Source organism: Eptesicus fuscus, chromosome 20, assembly GCF_027574615.1.
Source record: "Eptesicus fuscus isolate TK198812 chromosome 20, DD_ASM_mEF_20220401, whole genome shotgun sequence".
Taxonomy (NCBI): domain Eukaryota; kingdom Metazoa; phylum Chordata; class Mammalia; order Chiroptera; family Vespertilionidae; genus Eptesicus; species Eptesicus fuscus.
In genome coordinates, this window is record NC_072492.1 from 24587101 (window position 1) to 24604265 (window position 17165).

Here is a 17165-nt window from a genome sequence, read left to right on the forward strand (position 1 = left end):
CAATTTCTATAGATCTATGTTCAAGTTCACTGATTATTTCCTCTGTCATCCCTATATGTTGTTAAGCTCATTCCGTAGTTATTGTTAAATTTCAGTTACTGTAGTTTTCAATTCTAAAATTACCATTCGGCTCCTCACATCTTGTGTTTCTTTGCTGAGGTTTCTATGTTTCCATTTTTTTTTTTTTTTCAAGGGTGCAGTTGCTTGTTGAAGCATTTGTAGTAAGAGCTGCTTTAAAAGCTCAGATCATTTCAGCATCTGGGTCCTTGTGATATCAGCGTCTGTCTATTTGACTTTTCTCTTGCCACTTGAAATGTTTCCAGTTCTTCAAATGCCTAGTAAGTTTGGGTTGTATATTGGACTTTTTTTTAATGTTATGAGATACTTGCTCTTATTTAAATCCTATTGAGAATGTTGATACTTTGATATCAGTAGGCAGACAGCCTTGTTAGTTTCCATGCCACAGTTTTAACCTGCCCTCTGCGTGCTGCGGTTCCCGTGCGGCTAAGCTTTGCACTGCCTCACCTGTGCCTCGCTCAGTGGTCAGTCTGAGGTCTGGACGGCAGGCTGTGTCCAGTTCTCATTACCTTTGGCATCCTGACTGGGAACAGATCCACAGAGTTACAGATCAGAGGGAGAGCCCAGGAATTCACAAACAACTTGGAGCTTGTTTTCCCGAATGTGTCCCTCTTTGTGTTGCCTCTGATACTTGGTCTTCCCAGGACTCCCTTTTTGGTTCTCCAGTCAGAAACGGGAGGTTTACTATGCCATGCACTTTCTTCAGTGTTATTGTGTCTGGGACCAAATGGCAGGACAGAGAGGAAACAAAGAAACAAGGAGGTTCCCCCCGCATCCTATTGGGATCACAGTTGTACCTGTTGGAGAGGAAGGGTCCCCTCACTCAGGGTTTTAAACCCCTACAGGTCCCTGTTACCCATGATGTCACGGCAGCCACCTTGGGATTGCCTAGGGTTAGGGGTGTGAGAACAGAGAGACGAGTGGGGGGTGGGGGTGGAGTGGGGGAGAATTGGGGGGATTTCCAACTCTGAGCACACTCCTCCTTAGCGAGAATTAGAGGGCTTCTTTTAGAGCTCTTGTCTGTCCTCACTGCCCCCTGCTGGGTTGTAGGCTACATTGCATTCAGGCCAGGGAACACCAGAGGAGAAAAAAATGTAAGTTCGCCAGTGATACTCAAATCCTTGTCTTCTTTCCAAGTCAGCCTTTAGCCATTTACTTTTCAGTCCTCAAATGTTTGCCCCATGCATTCGTTCTGTCCAGGTTTTCTAGCTGCATTTCGTGGGAGAGACAAGGCCAAGTGTGTTCACTCCACCTTACCCAGAGCCAGCGCCCTCCCCTATTCCTTCCTAACCTCTACTCTGCATCACCTCTCGACCTTCAGGAAGTGATGGTGGGGAGCTACTCTGGGGGGACGACTGAAGGCTCTGTTGTCACAGTGTACTGTGCGTACACCAGCGTCTTGGGGCTCCCACTGCCAAGGGACAGTGCTGTCTTTACTCTCTTTGCTATTTGGGCATCATGACCTGGTGGGCACTGAAAGTAGTTGGAATTGTTTTGTAAAGTGAATACTTTTGTACAATCTGAAGGTACATTTTACGTTTCATTTTTAGACCAGGAAAGTCATCTTACTTTTTGCATTTGTGTTCTCACTGTAGGGTAATCATGCTGTGTTATCACACTATCCTAGGTTTGCCCAAAGGACCAGCCAAAACCCCGACTCAAGTCATACATACGAGAGTGTAAGTAATGAAGCCCTTTCCTGGCAGTGCACGTAGTCAGATTACCATGGCCAAAAGGGAACTGCTGCTCCTTAATTCTAATGTTTTTCTCAGTGTCTCTTTGAATTTATAATGTATTGATGTAGGCCTTGTTAGGACTTTTCCTTTTTGTCTTTGTAATCTTTTTTTTTCTTTTTTTAAAGTTACAGTTGACTTACAATATTATATTAGTTTCAGGTGTACAGCATAGTGATTAGACATTTATTTAACTTACAAGGTGATCACTCTGATAAGTCCAGTACCCATCTGACACCATACATAATTATTACAATACTAGAGGCCCAGTGCACGAAATTCATGCACTGGGGGTGGGGGGGGAGTGTCCCTCAGCCCAGCCTGCACTCTCTCCAATCTGGGACACCTTGGGAGATGTCCAACTGCCGGTTTAGGCCCGATCCCACATCCCTCTCACAATCTGGGACTGCTGGCTTCCAACAGCTCTCCTGCCTGCCAGCCTGATCACCCCTTAAACACTCCCCTGCCAGCCTGATCGACGCCTAACTGCTCCCCTGCCAGCCCGATTGCCCCCAACTGCCTTCCCCTGCCTGCCTGATCACCCCCAACTGCCCTCCCCTGCTGGCCCAGTAACCCCCAACTGCCCTTCCCTTCTGGCCATCTTGTGGCAGCCATCTTTGACCACATGGGGGCAGCCATCTTGTATGAGGGCGTGAGGGTCAATTTGCATATTACCTCTTTATTATATAGGATTATTGACCATAGGCCCTATGCTGTACTTCACATCCCCATGACTGTTTTTATAACTGGCAACTTGTACTTCTTAATCCCTTTTGCTTTTTCACCCATCTCCCCAGGCCCCCCTACCATCTGGCAACTATCAAAAAAGTTCTCTGTATCTTTGTGTTTGTTTCTGTTTTGTTTGTCGCTTATTTAGATTCCACATGTCACTTTATGCCTTTCTATAGGGTCAAGATATTTTTGTTCCTGTTTGTGGCTGAGATTTTATATTTAGTAAAACCACTAAATCTGGATTGAGGTAAACAGGGTGTGGCAAAAGTAGGTTTACAGTTGTAAGTGAAACAGTTTTTATTCTTGTGTTATTATTTATTATTGTATTATTTTCCATACCAACAACTGTAAACCTACTTTTGCCCCACCCTGTATATTCCTGCTTTTATTTTTTTAAAGCAACATGTTTCTTCAGAATTTTACATGGGAAATGAGGTGTAATGGCATGAAGACAGACAGAAACGCAGTAAATTTTGTAAGTGGTTATTAAAAAACTAAAGTAATAGTTCAGAATTACTAATTTTTGTCCAGTTAAGAGCATACGGTTCTTAGAATAGTGCCCCTTGGAAGCCTCGGAATCTAATTTGAAAAAAGGGAAACTTACTGTAGAATGTTTATGCACTGTTTTCTCCAGCTTCCGGAATATCAAAATTCAGTATTACTACAGCCGGTGAGTCTACACACCGTTCCAGCCACACCGTCAAACCAGACACTGCCAGCCTTGCCCGGCAACCACCCAGGTACTCGGGACTCTATCATTTGCACTAACAAGGGAAAACTGAATATGAGTCTGCAAGAGATGTATTGATAATCGAAAATAACAGAGGAAAAATGAGAGGAGTTTGTTTGCATTTTTAAGTTCCATGAAGTAAATTCAGGGTAAATACCATTCTGACATTAGGACATTATAAAAAGTGCTTGGGTTGTGCTGAATATTGTATTTTGAGCACTGAGGTAAATGAACCGTTAGCTGAAGTTTGAAATCCTTTTGTTGTATAGATTTGTTGCCACGGGAGTAGTATTAGAACAGCAGTGTATTTGTTTCCGGTTGTCAGTCTTTGTTAGGATCTTATGTTTGACGTCTAAATCATAAGAATACTAATTGTGCGTATTCCCTTGAAAAGCACAATGTGTGTTTACTGCCTTTTTTTTTTTTGCCTAAAGCGATGACGAAGAATGATCTCCAGCTACCCAATTACTACGAGGTAATGGAGTTTGATCCCTTAGCTCCTGCTGTCACGACAGAGTAAGTCATTTACAGAATGATTAATTTATTTTTTGTCTTGGTTCCCTTTGGTAGCAGTGCTAACAGGGCTTGCTTATATATTTAACTTTGCTTAGATCTTGGCACAAATTGATGACCTTATTAAAAATGACTTATGAGGCTTTATGGGAGCTGTTGCTCTTAATGGTCTTACCGTTCTCGGCCTTGTGACTGAAAAATAAAAACGCTCGGGTTGCACATTAAGAAGTAACCGGAACCATCATGTGCATTAATGGATTCCTCGTGGATGGCTTGGCAGAAAGCCGGGTTTTCTCCTGATTGAGGACACTAGTCACTGATTAATGACATAGTAACACCACACTGATGGGATATTTTAGCTGTGCTTTGACTCCTAATCCGCCCCAAAACTCATATGAGAACTTGGTGTTAGTCTTCACTACGTTTGACAACAGTGTGCTTAAAATGGATTAATAAAGCATTAGTAAAAATTACTTAACTTGAAATCCTTAAGGCACCATTATATTTTGATATCCTATAGGTCAAGTGTATAAAAATATTTCTGGGATGGTAGGCTCATTAGAGCTTTAATATATTTTGATTGACTGAAGGTTAGCCCCCAAATTGTTAAAAATGGCCAAAGTATGTTTATAGAAATCATTGTTCAGGAACTGGCAGCCTGCACGCTGTATCTTTGCCTACAGCTGTGCAGAATATAAAATATGCATTTAAAAATTAATAGCCAACAGTTAAATACTGGGATATTTCAAAAAAATATCTGGACCTATGGATTTAGATGCCAGACCTGCATTTTCACATGCTAGCAATAGGTTGGGGCTATGGAGTGGCTGTCTCCTTAAGGTTAGGCAGGCTCTGTAGTCCACCAGGCCCCTTGGCCTGGCCCCCTGCATCCACTCATTTGACCTGCCTGGCACGTGGAGGCCTTTGAGGGAACACCTGGTACAAGGACCCCAAGGAGAGAGGTTTGGTACATTCAAGGACACAGAAAAGCCAAAGCTAAGAGCAGAGAGCAACAGGGAACCTATTATCAGATGAACATCAGTCAGAGGACAAGTAAGATGAGGACTGACAATCAGATAATGGATTAAATAACTGGAAATCATTGGTGATTTTAAAAAAAAGTTTTTATTAATTTCAGAGGGAGAGGGAGATAGAGATAGAAACATCAATAATGAGAGAATCATCGATCAGCTGCCTCCTGCACACCCCCTACTGGGGATCAAGCCTGAAACACCATGTGCCCTGACCGGCAATCACACTGTGATCTCCTGGTTCATGGGTCAGTTCTCAACCACCGAGCCACATTGGGCAGGCTCATTGGTGATTTTGGTAAAAGCCATTTTGGTAGATGGACGGGGACAAAAGCCAAATTTCTGTGCATTAATAAGAGATGGAGTAGCGACAGTAAGTGCAGACACCAGAAACTTAAACACGAAGGGATGCTGGGAAATGGTTTGGAAGCTAGAGGGTTACTGAGGTGATTACCAAGTAGACAAGGGATTAGGGACTGTATTGTTGATGCTGGAGCATCTATGAATGCTGAGGGGTAGGATCCAGTAGGCAGGGAGAGGTTCAAGATTCGGTTGGGGAAGGGGGTAACTAAAGGAGTAAGTGCTTGAGAAGCCAGGGCTCGAAAGGATCCCAGAAATAAATGATGATGCAGATGAAAACAGACTTGAAGATTCAGTGATGGGAAGATGAGGAAGTATCCATATCAAGGCATTTGATTTATTAAGAAGTGGGGTTTCTGACTCAGAGTGAGGAGGGAGATAAGAGACTTGAGAGTGAAGGAGGCTGAAATAGTTTTGTGGAAAATGAAGACAACATTTAGTAGGGAAACTTTTAAAAATATCTGGACCATGCTAGGGCTTTGTGATATTGATGACCAAGACTTCAGTGATTTTTAGATTTTTCTTCAGCCATGTATATGAATGTCATGTTTATAGATATATTTTCTAGCCACATACATATTAAGACATATATAGTTGAATGAAGGCTGTCATAGAAAAATTATTATATATCATATACATTATATATAAAGTACAAAGATGATATTTAAGCTAAAGGTGGCTCAGGAGTTTAGACTGTATTAACATAGATTATATAAGCTAAAGTTAATATATTTTATAAAATGTTTTAAAACCGGGAAAAGCTGAACCATTTTTCTTTTTTTTAAAGCGAAAGCAAACTGTCCAAATTTTAGCCATATTTTTCATTAAGTCGCAATTAAAGTGAATTGACTATACAATACACATATCATTAAGATGCAGAAGAAGCCCTAACCGGTTTGGCTCAGTGGATAGAGCGTCGGCCTGCGGACTCAAGGGTCCCAGGTTCGATTCCAGTCAAGGGCATGTACCTTGGTTGTGGGCACATCCCCAGTAGAGGGTGTGCAGGAAGCAGCTGATTGATGTTTCTCTCTCATCAATGTTTCTAACTCTCTCTCCCTCTCCCTTCCTCTCTGTAAAAAATCAATAAAATATATTTAACAAAAAAAAAAAAAAAAAGATGCAGAAGAACTGCACCATTAGGATCTAAGAAAGCTACAACGTAAGATTCAGGGCAGATATTTTTGTTTTTATTCACTTAAACAGCCTAAATGGCTAATGGAACCAGAGATTTAGTTCAGGTTAAAAGTCAAAATAGTGCTTTGAAAGTGATATGTAACCCTTTTGCCACAATGGCTTGTTTGTTTCAGAGCTATTTATGAAGAAATTGATGTTCATCACCGCAAAGGCACTCAAAATCATAGTGACTGTTAAGGTAAAAACTTCAACTTACACACCCTTCATTCCACATTCTACAGGATCTCAGTGTAGTTATCACTTTCTCTAGTTAGTATTTACATTTTGTAAGGGCCATCTGAGTCTCTAACACTTCAATGAGTGAAATATTAATATACAAGTTCCTTCAAATCACTCAATCGAATGAACTATTTGTTCACCAATGAAATACACTGTGACCTGGTTAACTAAAAATAATAAATCTTGGGAATGCAGAAATTCATGTGTATTAATGCTAACAAAAACAGATGATTAATAAAAACATTTTAGCACTAGAATCAGACATCTGTCTTATATGTGCAATTGACACCTATTAATTGGGACAGGTAGAAACCATTCATTGTTAATCCAGATAGGTCTGGATTATTTTTATTTGCTGGACTAGTCATCCCACTTATTTATTAATGAATGCATGGCCACTAATAACCTATTGACCTTATTTATTCCCCTTACACACATCCCCAATGGAAATAGTACATTCCCCCTTTCCTCTGCTAGTATGTGGCCCTCTAGTTATCAAGGAATGGGAAAAGAGAAGGAAAGAATGGGGATGGTTGACTATTTTCTGTTTATTCTAGGTGAAAATGAAGGACCAGCTCACTGGCTGCATTAGGGGTAACAACTCCAAGAGGTAGACTGTCCAGCTGTGAGGCCCAGAAGACAAGACCTACCAACACTTCAAAACCAGGGTGGAACATTTCTCCTTGCCAACAGTGAAATTTAAATAGAAGAGTAACAGTTCAAGCTTTATCTAAAAAAAACTTGCTTTTAACATATATTCTCTTAAAACTCCAACAGAAGACGAAATTCATGCACTGAGGCCAATCAGGTGAATTGGAGCACCTTATGTTTCTCAGGCTTTCCTACATTTAGAAATCATCACATGGCTGTGATGAGAGTAGATGGGTATTAGTTTATTACAAAATAATTCTGAATAGATGTAAGCACAAAATGTGAGAAACTAAATATAGTATTCAGGAGAATAGTGAGTGCCTTCATTTAACTAAAGCCAAATATGTGCACTTTTTTATAAATAATATTCTTGTTTAGAATTGTGAATTGTAAAAACCTTAATATTGTAGTTCCTATTTCAGGTACAGGATGCTACATCAAGTTGCCTTTAAATACAATTCTTTATAATACTAAATGTTCTCTTTTTCTTTTTAATGCAATTAAAAATTTTTTTTGAAACAAAGACTACTGGAAAATATTCAGAATAAATTATACATTCATTTATATCATAAATTACAATGACAAATAAATTACTATTAAAACACTTTAATACATCTTTTTTACAGTTTGTTCATTGCAGAACTTATGGTGTCAGTAATCTTCACATTTCCCACACTTACATTTAACATTCAGGGACTTGGAGCTATCACTAGAAGCTAGTAGACACTTGCAATTCATTTCAATTTCATGATACCAAAACTTCAAAGTAATTATTCAGTACTCTGAATGTAAATCGCCCTAGATCTTAAAGGAAAAACAGTCCCATCTGAAATCAGAATGTAATATTTGGGCAAACTGTTAGGGCTTAGTGATTCTCCTTCCATTTGGAGCTTTTCAAATAGTGACTGTACACAATGAAAAAAAAAGTAGTAACCAAGTGTTTTAGAAATATAGTCAGAAGTTCTGACCTAGAACCTGAGACAATACTGGGCATAAAAAAAAAAAGTACTACTATAGGTATGTTGTGCTAATAATTTGGAAGGGGACCATGCCTACATATTTAAGAAACAAAGCAGTTTCTTTTATTACTACTTAGCAAAGTATGGTTTTGAACAGTCATACATTCTAAATAGGCATGTGGATTCCTTATGATAAAAAGTTGAATCTGTTCTCTCAATTTTAAGTAGTGTAAATTAGTTGGGGGGAAGAACAGCAGTACATAATATTTAAAATAGAAAGCATAAAACAGAATAGAATACATTATTGTAGAATGTTTCTCTTCTGAGAAGACAAGATACATGATTTTTCAAAAATCACAAGTTTGAAGCAGGACTTAAGATACTGACTTCAATTATAGCCTGGAACTGGCAACTGGTGGCCCTCCTTTGCTTCAAAAAAAGTATAAGAAAGAGTGATGAGATCAACATTCACCATTCTTGGATCTTCAGCAAATTCAGGATCAATGTAGAAAAACACTGGCATATCTACTTCTTCTTGTGGATTAAGCCTTTGTTCTTCAAAACAGAAGCACTAGAAGTTATAAAAAGGTATTAGTTTGTTAATATTTCTGTTCTATTATCTAGAGTAAAAACTAATGGTGCATTTATTGGCTTTAATAAGCATACTGTTAAACATAATCTTTAAATTCTGTGATAGGGTAACAACATCTTTTCATCTTAGATTGAGTTCTGCTTTAAGGATCGAGAATCAACAAATTCTTCTAAACTTAAAAGCAGATTTCCATTTAGTTTGGCTCTACACCTCTACATAGCTGTTATAAACAATGAAAAAAAAACACACAGTTTGAAGTTTAGAAGAAATTAGTTTTCAGAAATCAGTACCTACTAAAGCACTGTAGTAAATTTAGTGCTAAACAGTTTTTTTGTACTTTTATCATATTCTATAGTTTGCATTTAGTTGTACCTGTATTTTATTGAAATACTGTCCAGCTTCAAATGGTACAACATTGTACGTAGAAATTCCGATTATTGGTTTGTCAGTAGGATTCTTAGCTTTATAAAAAGCCAGTGCAGTCTCTCCAGGTACTACCTGTTTTTTAAAAAAACATATACATTATCAATAAGTCTCACATAGCTCCTTCTTTCCCTACTAAATCAGTCACATTATTTTTCCTATCCATCAGACCATAATACCTAATCTAAACTAAGAGCCAGCAAAATAGTGAATACTACCCACGAACACCTGATTTCCTAATTTTACTTATATATATCAGTGAAGAACCAATGCTCTAATATGCATACTTAGTTATGGAGTCTGTCAACATTTTGAAATTAAATTTAGATGAGTGTTTCCAAAACTGTGAAACAGTTTTAAGTTTCACTGAATTTTTACACTGAAAAAAAGTAATCTTTGAATACTTACAGGTATTTCTTTGATCACTTACATATATTTCTGTTTGCTGAGGTCTAAAGTTCCACTGGAGACTTGCGTGCACATCTGCATTAAAGGTGACTTTAATGATGCGATCCTTAACAGGCACCATGTTTTCAATCTGGTCTGATGAATGACCCGCTGCTACTGATCCTCCAAGTCCAGTAGTCTAGAAAAAGAAAGAATACTATGTATTACTTTTAGGTGCTGAGGATCTATTTATTGGATAAAATCATAATTTTAAAAACCATTTAACTTTAATAACACAATAGGAGCCAAGTTTATGTACTATCACTGACCATTTCCTATGAATGTGTCAAATGATTTAACCACTTTGGGGGTGTCCAAGGCCTAAATTTATTTAAGTCGTATTTTCTCAGTAATCACTCGGTTATGTGGCATGGTCATAAATGAGTCATTTGGAAGACAGCAGACTCTTCACTGATAATACAGCTCAGAATATTTAGCTTTTCAATAAGAATACTTTCCATTATTCCTAGTATTTCATATCAACTATTATTAATAGAAAGAAAATTTACCCACAATCCTGTCATTTTAGTAAAACTATTTAAATAATTCAACTTTCCTGTCTGGTCCTTTTTCATATTATAACTTTTACAGCAGATTCATTTTAGCTTCTCTTCTGTAGTCTGCTTTTCTCAAGCACCGTAAGTATTTTCCCATGTTGGTAAATGTTTTTGTAACTTTTTTCTGTATTTTTGGTGTAGTATAGCTTTTCCAGATATCCATCAGTTAGAAAACTTGATCCCTTTGACCACTTAATGAACTAATCATAAGACATCGGAATAATCTGTGAATGACACTTCTTCCCTATCTTTCTTGCCATTATTTCCTTTATCATCAGAGATGCTTAAAAAAATATTCTTACTTCCAGGCTCATCATTCTTCTGATGCTTGAGTTTGCCAGAATTCTGGTCTCCGGGTAATTAATCTGTTACTATACTAGGAAAAAAATACCAAATTTGAGGCTAGGGAAAGACTACCAGCAAAATATAATATGACTAACTCCCGCTTATTACACAAGTCAGCTAGCTTTATTTGACTGCCATGCAAATTACATTATAACCCTGAAAGATGCATCAGAGGGCAAGCCTTTATCTTTGTGTAATATATAAGTATATTCTTCTGCCCAAGAAGGCTATAATGCTTATGTTTTAACATATAACTCCTTTTCCTTAAGAATTCGAAATCACTTGAATATAGATTCCTTAAGGCACTCTTTCTGAGTGGCAGTCTTCGAATATAGAGTCTTTAAATTTATGTCTGATGATTACAGAAATTGAATAGAAAAGGGCACTGAGAAGAAAATATGTCCTGATCTCTAGTCTAGTTCTGCCACTAACTGAATCCAAGAACTCAATAAATCTTACTTTCTTTGGGCACATGTTGAAGGCTCATAAAATGAGGTCACTGTATTAAGTAGTTTATATAAGCCCTTATTTTTGCCTCTAAAGTTCTGAGTCCAAAAGTAAAAGAGATACTCTTTAGGAAATGTCACTATTTAACATCCAACTGTGATTTAAATTTAGGATCATAAATTACAACTGCTTTTACTTTTCTGCCCTGTGCTTGCACACATGTGCACAAAATATTGCCATTCACTTCAGTTTAGGGCAGGATTTTTCAACCTTGGCACTAATGACATTTGGGGTTGGATAATTCTTTTTTTTTTTTTTTTTTTTGGTGGTGAGGTGGGGGTTTCTGTCCTGTTTATTATTAGACTAGTGGCCCGGTGCATGAAATTCGTGCATGGGGGGGGGGGTTTGTCCCTCAGCCTGGCCTGCACCCTCTTCAATCTGGGACCCCTTGGGATCAGGCCTAAACCGGCAGTCAGACATCCCTCTCGCAATCCAGGACCACTGGCTCCTAACTACTCACCTGCCTGCTGGCCTGATCGTCCCCAACTGCCCCCCCCGCCCCCCTCACTACCCCCAACTGCCCCCGCCCCCCTGCCAGCCAGATCACCCCCAACTGCCCTCCCCTCCTGGCCTGATAGCCTCTTATCCCCTCTGCCTCAGCCCCGCCACTGGCCTTGTCCGGAAGGATGTCTGGAAGGTCTCCTGGTCTAATTAGTATATTACCCTTTCATGAGTATAGATGTTTAGCAGCATCCCTAACCTCTACCCACCAGATACTAGTAGCACCCCCCTGCCAGGCTGTGGCAACCAAAACGTCCTCAGACATTGCTAAATATGCCCTAACGAATAAAATCAACTTGGTTTGTGGAGGTCCATACTTGCTGTTTTGTGTTCAGTCCCGCTGACTGAACCAACTGATAGTTTTGGGATTCAGGCTAGCTCTAGGCTGGCCTCTGATGGAAACTAATTCACATTCCACACTCATCCTCCACAAATCAAGCGATTGCACTTTCCCACATAAATGCTGATATCAGGAGACTGAAAAGTCCCTTTGACTTCTGTTTCGGTCATCACACACAAAAAAAGGTAAATTAATCTCTGTAAACTCAGGGGAAATTAGGTATGAACAGTGGAATCAAAGATTCTGAGGCATCTTTAAAAATATTGCTAATGCCTGACCCCCACTCCAAGACATTCTGATTTAACTGGTTTGGGATGTGATTGATCTGGCTGTCAGTTTTTTAAAAAGCTCCCTGGTTACTCCAATGCCCACCCCAGCCAGAGCAGCAAATTATTACATTAAAAAACTATGGAGACTATACATGAATTAGGTGAAGTTTGCCTTGGCCGGTGGTTCTCAAACATTTGTTTGCATCAAAATCAGCTAGAGGACTTATTAAAATACTGACCACTCCAGATTCCTGATTGAGTAGTTCAGGGGTTGGGCACAATTTGCACCCAAGTCCCAAGGTGATGTTGATATTGCTGGTCCCAAGGACCACACAGAGAACGAGCTAGATTCTGATGAAAACGGAGCCCAGGATATGAACGTTACAGTCATAAATGAACGGGGATGGGGTCCTCAAAGGCCTAATTCATGTCTCTTTTTAGAGATAAAAAGCTACGCCCAGTGTAAGCACAAGCAACACGCAGACTCCCATTTCCAGGGTGAACCTGCTCACATAATCCATGTGGCTCACTGAGTTAATGTACCAATATACGCTACATTTTTTAAAGCGGGCACGTGTGCAAGCAGCAGGAGGGTAAAGCAGATTCTGGATTCGGGAGTACAGGCTGCGGACCTTTCCGGTGAGCTCGGAGACCAAGGAATTTCACTCGGCAGCAGGATCACCACAGGGGGCTGGGTCCCACTTGCAGCTTTGCCGCGAACTTCCTTGGTGACCTTGGCCAAGTCACCTTTTTGAGCCCGTTTTTCCTCTCCGGGCAATGATCTCGGGACGTCCCAACAGGACACCGCCCACTGGGCAGCGGCAGCCCTACCTGGCAATAGAGCCGATAAAGAGGCACGGCGGCATAGGACGCCCCCAGCATGCCCACGGCGGCCGCGGCCATGTACGTGAGGACGGTTTTGTTTCGCCGCCGCCATTCCTCCTCCTGCGCGCGCGCGTGCGGGTTCGTGCTCTTCGGCCGCCGCGCCGGCTGCACGGCCAGGTCTCGGGCCAGGCTCGAGCGCCTCCACGTTCCGAGCAGCCTCAGCCCCCTCTCAGCACCTCCCGCCCCACTCCTCTCCGGCCTGAGACACTGCTCTACCCTCTCCGCAACGCCGGTCGGGGGCCCAAGGGGACGCCAGCCCCAGCCGCAGAAAGCGACGCGCCTCCATCCCGGACGCCAGAGCCCTCCCATAGCGTCCGGAAAGGACGCCCGCCGGTCACGCACGAGGGGAGATCTCGCGAGGCCTGCTCTGTCTCGCGATACCAGAGTTGAGCCCGCCGCTGCCTTGGCTACCAGGCTGCTGGGGAGGCTTACGCCTGGAGCCGAGCTACGGAGGCCGGGTGGCCAGGTTACGGGTAAGTTCGCGTTTTTGCTTTAGAACTGTTCCTCCCACTTAGAACTGTTTCGCTCCTACTTATCTAACTTTTAGGAAAACGTTCTACATTCCTCCGCGTGCACCCGTCATCACTCGGGGTGGTGTCCCCGGTCTTCCTGAACTGCATCAGTCTTTGTCTCGACCTGGTGGCCCCCCACGGCCGCTGTCCCGCGGTCCTTTGACCTGGGGTACTCTGGCCGCCCGCCGGCTCCTGACCGCGCAGCCCTGGGCGCTGGGATCCCCTGTCCTAGGAAGCCTTCCTGGGATAACTAACCGCGGCCCCTCGAACAATCTCGTGCATTTTTCTCAGCCCCAGGGAATCGGCGTCCACTGCCCTGACGCCCCTTAACCCCCAGCGACATCACCGCTGGTGGAGCAGGAGGGACGCTGTCCATCTGAAGTTTGTTTAGAGTGGCCAGGAACCGAAGAGCATTTAGCGAAGGACGGAAGGAAATGGGGATGTTCATCTTGGGAATTAAATGTGTGGGGGATGTGATCGCTTTCTTCCGTTATCCCACAGGACAGACTGGACAGCAGAGCCGATTTTGCTGTACCGGAAGGAAGCATCTTTCTAGAAACTCTGTAAAGTAGCGGTAAAGAGCTCGGATTCAGAGGTTAGGTCTGGATTCATTCCGGGGTCTGCACTTTGGCCTGTGTCCTTGGGCCAGTTATTTGACCCAAGACTTTTCGTGACCTTATTTGTAAAATGGGGAATCCTCATAGTGAGATGATGCATGTAAAGTGATTTGCACAGCGCTTGAGACATAGTAAAAAAAAAAATTTAGTAAATGTTAGGCTTTCTTTCTAATGACCAGAGCTGCCTGAGAAGTGATTTTCAGTAATTCATTTATTTATTTCACTGTTCCTGTGGGCCAGACCCTGTTCAACCTACTAGGGCTACAACATAAAGTCAAGATCACTTCTGTTATGGAGAGTCTTTTCTTCTGATGACTCAGGAGATGATCAAGTAACAGATACATAAATAAGAGAATTTCACACAACAATCTGTACAGTGAAGACAACGGAATAAGATAATAGTGTAGTTTTATTATTTTTTTCTTTCAAAGGTAAACATTTTATTTTTTAGGAACTTTGTGCTACACATTTTCAAAGAGCCACATAAGAAAGCAAACATGTTACCCTCCCCTCATCCTGGAAATAAATTAGAAGGGCATACAATTTCTTTTAAAATCATGACGCTTGGAAGTTTAGCACCAGCATACAAAATAAACAGAAAAGGGGGTGGGGGCATTTACAATATATTTCAGATTTCTTTGGTTGGGGTTCTTCCCAGGTGGTATTAATATTTCTTCTTTTGATTCATATTACCAAAACAGTAAAAATCAGGAAAAATACATATAAACTTAGTGGTTGCTGAAATTGGGGAGGTTGCTGTCTTGTCTTCTGTGCAGGCATTCCTGGAAAAATTGGCTGACATTCTCTTTTTATATTTGTTTTGTAAAGAATAATCGTGCCAGGCCGGTGTGCCTCAATGGTTGAGCATCACCCTATGAACCCGGAGGAGGTCGAGGTTCCATACTAGTAAGGGCACATGCCCAGGTCCCAGGCTTTATCCCCAGTAGGGGGTGTGTAGGAGACAGCTGATCTGTGATTCATTTATTTATTTCACTGAAACTCTCCCATCATTGATGTTTCTATGTCCCTCTCCCTCTTACTCGCTCTGAAATCAATGAAAAAAAAATTTTTTTTAAAGCCAATAAAATCTAAGCACCTTTTGACTCTTTTCTACTCTGGCACAAAAATCTCAAGATTATGTGATTCTACAAATTTATTTTTTATTTGTTTTTTATGAGAATGTTTGAAAATCTTTTCATCTGTATCTCCCTAAGTTCTTACATGAGATTGTCAGCTCTTTCGGGACATGACCTGTCACATTTTAAATTTCTTAACAGTGTAGACTCAAATCCCATGCAAATGTTAATGTCACTGAAAGCAAGCGTATATTCCCTCCAACATCCTCTGGGCAACCTTTTCATGTAGCAACAGGTAGCAGTACATATAAATGTCAGTCATAGTGTCTTTGTCTCGGGCTCTATTATTTTATTTTGCTTTGTAATTGCAACTGAAACTATTCCTTTCCAAGGTATAATAATCTTGATAGCAATAAAGCGGTGCTGGCTGAAATTCTTGTGAGTCTGAGTCTGCTTGTGATAATGCATAAATAATTATGATAATGAGTGCTACATAATGGATTCTGCCTTGAATGGAATGGGAGCACCTCAGGGCAAGACTAGTTCAACCTTGTTCTGCAGGTAGAGGTGTTGATTACAAAACGAACTTAAAACATAAGGGACCTGACTGAGAGATTTCAGACTTGACACCTTTAATTTGTAATGTCATTGCTCAACCGTAAACGATTAGCCCTTGTGAACCCTTTCTAGCTAGTTATCTAGTTAGATACTAGATATGATCGTGTCTGATTTTACATAGTAAGTAAAATAGGTTGTTATTTTTATATATATCATTTTAGGGGTGGGGACTGAGAAATGGTAAGGTTGAAAAGAAAGGAAAAAGAAATTTAGAGTCACACAATGTTTTTCTATTGTGTGTTATTGCTTTTCAGACTTTCTGAAGACTTATGGATTATAAAGATGTGTTATTTTAAAAATTTGATTCTAATTACTTTTTGGCATTTTAATGGCTAATATAAATTGAGGAAATTGCAACCTAAACCTTAGTATGTTAGTCACTGGGCTGTATTTTGTAACTGTCTATCTAATAAAGTTACTGGGTTCATTTGGCAACGTGAAATACCTAGCAATTAATCTAGCATTATAAACAAGTGTTTATTTGGTAGCTATATGTTACAAGATTTTTCCTGTACCTAAAGGAGGAAGAGTAATGCATTTGAATAAGTAGTAAGAACAAGTGAATTCTAGTTTGCTTGAGACTAGGCTGAATAGTCACTGTTTCCCAATTAAATTAATTCACACTCATGGCATGAAGTTGCCTTAGTAAGTCTGGATATCCTAGTTTCTTATTCTTGGCATCTTCCTTTAAGCCACATGTTTCAGGGGCCACTCCATTTAAAAGGCTTCAGGGGCTACGTTTATGTGATTGATAGATAAGATGAAATGAAAACAGAAACCATTCATCAGTAGAAGGCACTTATTTTTTTTTCAAGTTGCTTTTATCAAGATCAGGGCCAGCTTCATGGTTGGGTGCCGTGCAGTTGCACAAGGCCCTACTTTTAAAAGGGCCGCTGGCTTAGTTGGGCCTTGTATTTGGTTTAATGCTCTGCTGTCACGATCTTGAAATAATTTCTTTTTAACAGGGACTTGCATTTAAATTTTGTACTGGCCCCTGTATACATATTATGTTCCAAATGAACTAACTGACATTCTGACATAATTCAGGCTAAAGCACAATCAACCTAAAAGTAAGAGAGAAGGCAAAAGGCCAATTCAGGTCTCCCGAGAATAGCCAGGTTGTATGAAATAAGGTCAAGCAAAAAACCCAAACTCCTTTCCACAACCCATTAGACCCTCGTTCTCTCGACCCTGCATACTTCTCTATCTCCCATCTATCTCTGTCTGCATTCACCTTGCTCCATCCACACTCTTCTTTTTATAAAAATGTATTTTT

General features: G+C 40.6%; 2 protein-coding genes across 3 annotated transcripts in view; one reads left to right on the plus strand and one right to left on the minus strand.

The window, feature by feature from the left end:
• TOM1L1 (target of myb1 like 1 membrane trafficking protein) overlaps positions 1 to 7829 on the plus strand; it is a 41829-nt gene extending 34000 nt beyond the window's left edge. Inside the window, exons 13-17 of one of the 2 annotated variants that reach the window (XM_054709176.1) lie at positions 1706 to 1757; positions 3178 to 3283; positions 3708 to 3789; positions 6485 to 6549; positions 7148 to 7829. In XM_054709176.1, the coding sequence (XP_054565151.1) occupies positions 1706 to 1757; positions 3178 to 3283; positions 3708 to 3789; positions 6485 to 6548 (304 nt within the window). In that variant the 3' untranslated portion in view covers position 6549; positions 7148 to 7829. The remainder of the gene's footprint in view (positions 1 to 1705; positions 1758 to 3177; positions 3284 to 3707; positions 3790 to 6484; positions 6550 to 7147) is intronic. The other variant, XM_028154796.2, reaches the window with a different exon arrangement.
• Positions 7830 to 7831: 2 nt separating this feature from the next.
• Positions 7832 to 13394, minus strand: LOC103291669 (cytochrome c oxidase assembly protein COX11, mitochondrial). The gene is made up of 4 exons (XM_008147748.3): positions 13013 to 13394; positions 9646 to 9801; positions 9165 to 9290; positions 7832 to 8771 (listed from the first exon to the last, which is right to left on the minus strand). Exons 1-4 carry the CDS (start codon positions 13373 to 13375, stop codon positions 8589 to 8591), a joined length of 828 nt encoding a protein of 275 aa, XP_008145970.2. The 5' UTR covers positions 13376 to 13394; the 3' UTR covers positions 7832 to 8588.
• Positions 13395 to 17165: the final 3771 nt, after the last annotated feature.

Coding starts and splice junctions, on each gene's coding strand:
- LOC103291669 (XM_008147748.3), bottom strand. CDS start 13,375: ATGGGAGGGCTCTGGCGTCCGGGATGGAGGCGCGTCGCTTTCTGCGGC. Junction 9,802..13,012: donor TTTATCGGCTCTATTGCCAG/GTAGGGCTGCCG, acceptor TTCTTTTTCTAG/ACTACTGGACTTGGAGGATC. Junction 9,291..9,645: donor CTCAGCAAACAGAAATATAT/GTAAGTGATCAA, acceptor TTTAAAAAACAG/GTAGTACCTGGAGAGACTGC.